The sequence below is a fragment of the Ctenocephalides felis genome, unplaced genomic scaffold, assembly GCF_003426905.1.
Source record: "Ctenocephalides felis isolate EL2017-DRISC unplaced genomic scaffold, ASM342690v1 CF-g0.4_SCAFFOLD_01220, whole genome shotgun sequence".
NCBI classification, from domain to species: domain Eukaryota; kingdom Metazoa; phylum Arthropoda; class Insecta; order Siphonaptera; family Pulicidae; genus Ctenocephalides; species Ctenocephalides felis.
In genome coordinates this window covers 1-3,936 of record NW_020537374.1, presented here as the reverse complement: position 1 = coordinate 3,936, position 3,936 = coordinate 1, and the positions used below count along the sequence as shown (strand labels likewise).

General features: G+C 32.4%; 1 protein-coding gene across 1 annotated transcript; it reads left to right on the top strand.

The window, feature by feature from the left end:
• Positions 1-3,292: 3,292 nt before the first annotated feature.
• LOC113369299 (histone H1C-like) lies at positions 3,293-3,841 on the top strand. Its single transcript, XM_026610080.1, has one exon. The coding sequence runs from the start codon at positions 3,329-3,331 to the stop codon at positions 3,839-3,841; it is 513 nt and encodes a 170-aa protein (XP_026465865.1). The 5' UTR covers positions 3,293-3,328.
• The last annotated feature ends 95 nt before the right edge of the window (positions 3,842-3,936 follow it).

The window sequence follows — 3,936 nt, the reverse complement described above, 5'->3', positions numbered from 1 at the left end:
TTAAATTATTACTATTTACATTCATTTATTATAAAAGTGAGTCAATAAAATCATATCATATTCCTCTTCAGAAGCTAAGTTTAATTTATGAGCTAAACTAATCAATTTATTCACAGATTTCATTACCGCTGGTCTTGAAAAAACTTCTTGTACAAAGTTTATTGATGACATTAGTCCTGATATCGACTCAGGTTCAATGGGTTTATCTATACCTGTATCGTTTTGCATCATTGAATTTCTTGAAAGTGGAGGGAATTGTCTCGGATTTGATAACACAGCATTGAACTGCCTTGTCAAAGGTTTCGGTGCTGGCGCAGGGATGTACTGGCGTTTCAGTCTCATATTTGATAATAGTTCTTCTCGTTTCTGCTTTATTTCTAGATACTTCGGACAATGTTTATAGTTAGCTGGGTGAGCTTCTGCGCAATTAACGCACAGTGGCGGATCTTCCTTTTTTTTTGGACATTCCTTCGGTTCGTGTTCTTCAGTGCATTTGACGCATCTGAATTTTAAATTACAATAGGCCGAAACGTGGCCAAAAGATTGACAGTTAAAACATTGTATGATGTTACCATTGTGTCTATATTTGTCCCACTTTACCGCATAGCCCAAAATATGGTTCATATTTTTTAGCGTAGTCATGTCCTGTTCGTGGTCGCAAATAATCAAATATATAGGAAGGTTAAATCTTTGATTTAGGGAATCCATTTTAGTCATTTGTATTACCTTCTTTACTCTCACATATTTTTCGAGTAAGAAAGCCATTATATCTTCTGATGGTATGGAAGGTGGAATACCAAGTGCTACAATTTTTTGATTTGCTTGTTCTTTGAGTGGATATGAGTAAAACTTTTTCTTTTGGGATTTTAATTCCTTTATGATAACTTCAAAATCCGTCTTACGATAAGTGGTTACTCGATAATGATTTCGGCCCTTATATTGTACATGAACCTTGGACTTACACTTGCCACGTAAGGTTTTCAGTGCTGCGACGTTACTAAAGTCATCCAAAATTACTATAGCTGGCATAGGTTTGTCAATGGAATCATTAGCTGCTGAATCATTAGCTGCTGATTTCGATTCAATGGATTCTCGATTTTCGGAAATATTAGATTCGCTCTCTGCCGTTTGCATTTCTTCAACAACTGGATTTTCTTTTACCGCAAGAACGGAAAATCTGTTCTTATGCACAAACGTTCCAGAGGTTCCCTCTTCCCGATCATTATTAGTATTTTTATGACGCCCAGGAAATAACTCCATCATATGAATTTTCTTCTTCTCAGAAACTCGCTTAATTAAAAGCCTCTCGGCGGCACTGTGTTTACATTCTTTATCATTATTGGGTTTCACCATGCACTAAACACTTTTTAGAACACTAAATCGAATAAAAACTGTTTCAATATATTATTCTATTCTATTAACACTCTTACAAAATCACTCGATACGAAAACAATTTATCATGGAAATGATCTCGGTAAATTGTCAATGTCTTCAAGAAACATCTGAAGTTGTTTGTAAAAGACAGCAACATTGGTTTGGTGACAGTTTCGATATTATTATCAAAATAGTAATGTCATAGTTAATTCTGGCGCGTTTTTTAAAATGGGGCGTAATTTAGTAAATGTCAAAAGATATACTAAATTATCGTACAAAATTTCTTAATAATCATAAATAAATGTACGAAATAATAACTTTATTTATTAATTTCGCTGATATGAATTGTTATAAAATTATAATAGTATTATTATAAAGTTATAATGAATTATTATGAAATTTTACTATTGTCGAATATAAATTTTGTATATTTAGGTATTATTTACATATTTCCTTAAAATTTAAGAAAAATTAGATAATCTCGAAAAAATTATATGAACACACATAACGATTTATATATCATTTTATTCGTGATTTTATTCTGCATCTTTCGTACGAACAAAGTTTTTTCGTATCTTTTACTGTTTAGCTAGTAGAGAGCAATCTGTGTGATTGATCACTTATTGAAATGCAAATTACATTTAGATTGCAGCAATTATTGACAATATTTCTATATTTTCATAAAGAAACCATATAAATTATAATACATTGTTAAAATTTCGTATGGTTCTCCAGTCATTCAATTCTAATAACAATCACCATTTAGGCTAAAATCTTGCATGTTTTCTGACCCTCGAACAAACGGTTATTCACGGTCAGCGTGTTTAGATATAGCAGCAGAGCCGCATATTCAGTTCAGCAAGCATTCAAGAATAAAAGAATAAAATAATATTTATTAAATATCAACTAATATATAATCTTTTCTCGGCAATGAATATAAGATATTATTATTTTATTCTATACAATTGAATTAAAAAAAAAAAAAACATAAATATTATATTTTATTATTAATGACTAAATTATTTATACATTCGATTTATTTTAATAAAATATAATATGATAGAAATATTATGATTTTACAGAATAAACAGTTTGTGAATTTTTTGACTCAAGTTATTTCAAGAAACAACAGTACAATTGTTTACTGTTTTGTATTTTATCGTTCTTTTGAAAACTACGAATGAAATAATTAATTATAACGATAATATTATTTTATTAGATACTATGCAAAAAGAGAATAGAGCACACACATGCGTTCAAAATTATATTCTTGAACTTGAATGCACGACGCGACATAATGTTTTACACAAATGATTTCTAACCGAATTTTATGCGTTGGTGTATTGATAGTGTATTACATCGTAAATATAATTAATTATTTCATACAAATAATATTTTATTTTAATAAAATATTATATTCGTTATTTAATCAAATCGTTTATATTAGCTATTGTTCAGTATAGATTCATAGAGTACTCAAATGAATGTTCAATGACAGTTTATGAACAATTATGATACTATTTATGAATAAAAATTTACAAAAACTGTTTCTAGGATATATAAGTATAATTACATCGCATCAAAATATAACATATCTCAATGCTCATAAAAATGCGATAACGATTTTGTTGAAAACGCACTATTGAGTGCAGAAGTTATTTGAATATAATTAGCGATATTTTAGAAAAACTAACCGTTGAAATAAATCATGCTTTTGATGATATGTTGGGGATGAATTTGGCTATCATGTAAATCCATTGTTTTATGCGAATTATTTAGAATAAAAGCGCTGGATTTAATTTTTTACAAATAATTTACATTTTTGTAAAATTTTCAAATATTATTGTTTTCTCCTCGGTCCTACACTTTTCGAATATAGTTTTTGGCCACGCCCCTAACATATTTAACCAATCACGTGTTAGATTTACATTTTAACCTACGATTTTTTACTATAATGTCAGATAACGCTTTATCTACGTCGCCGGCGGCAACCGCTGCGCCAGCGACAGCATCGCCGAAAAAGGGCAAGACTGCGGCTGTTAAAAAACCGCGAGTGAAGCCGTCCCATCCTCCTACATCTGAAATGGTAAACAACGCTATTAAAAGTCTGAAAGAACGCGGCGGATCGTCGCTGCAGGCGATTAAGAAATATATGTCGGCCAATTATAAAATCGACGCCGAGAAAATGTCAACGTTCATTAAAAAGTATTTAAAGTCAGCTGTTCAAGCGGGCACACTGATTCAAACAAAAGGCAAAGGTGCTTCGGGTTCGTTCAAACTTGCCGCGAACGCTAAACAGAGCGGCGGCGAAAGCGTGTTTCGGCTGAAAAGCAGGACCGCTAAGACGCCAGGCAAAAGCCAGCGAAGACAAAAGTCGAAGGGCGCCGCCAAACCTGCTTCGTCCCTAAAAAGAAGTCTCGAAGGCATCCGCAGCGGGCACATTAAAAAAGTCGTCGGCGAAACCTAAGACGACAGTCGATAAGAAGAAGACCATTCAGGGTAAGTCGACGAAAGCCTCATCGGCCAAGGCAACGAGCAAAAACGAAGAAAACCGTCAAACCG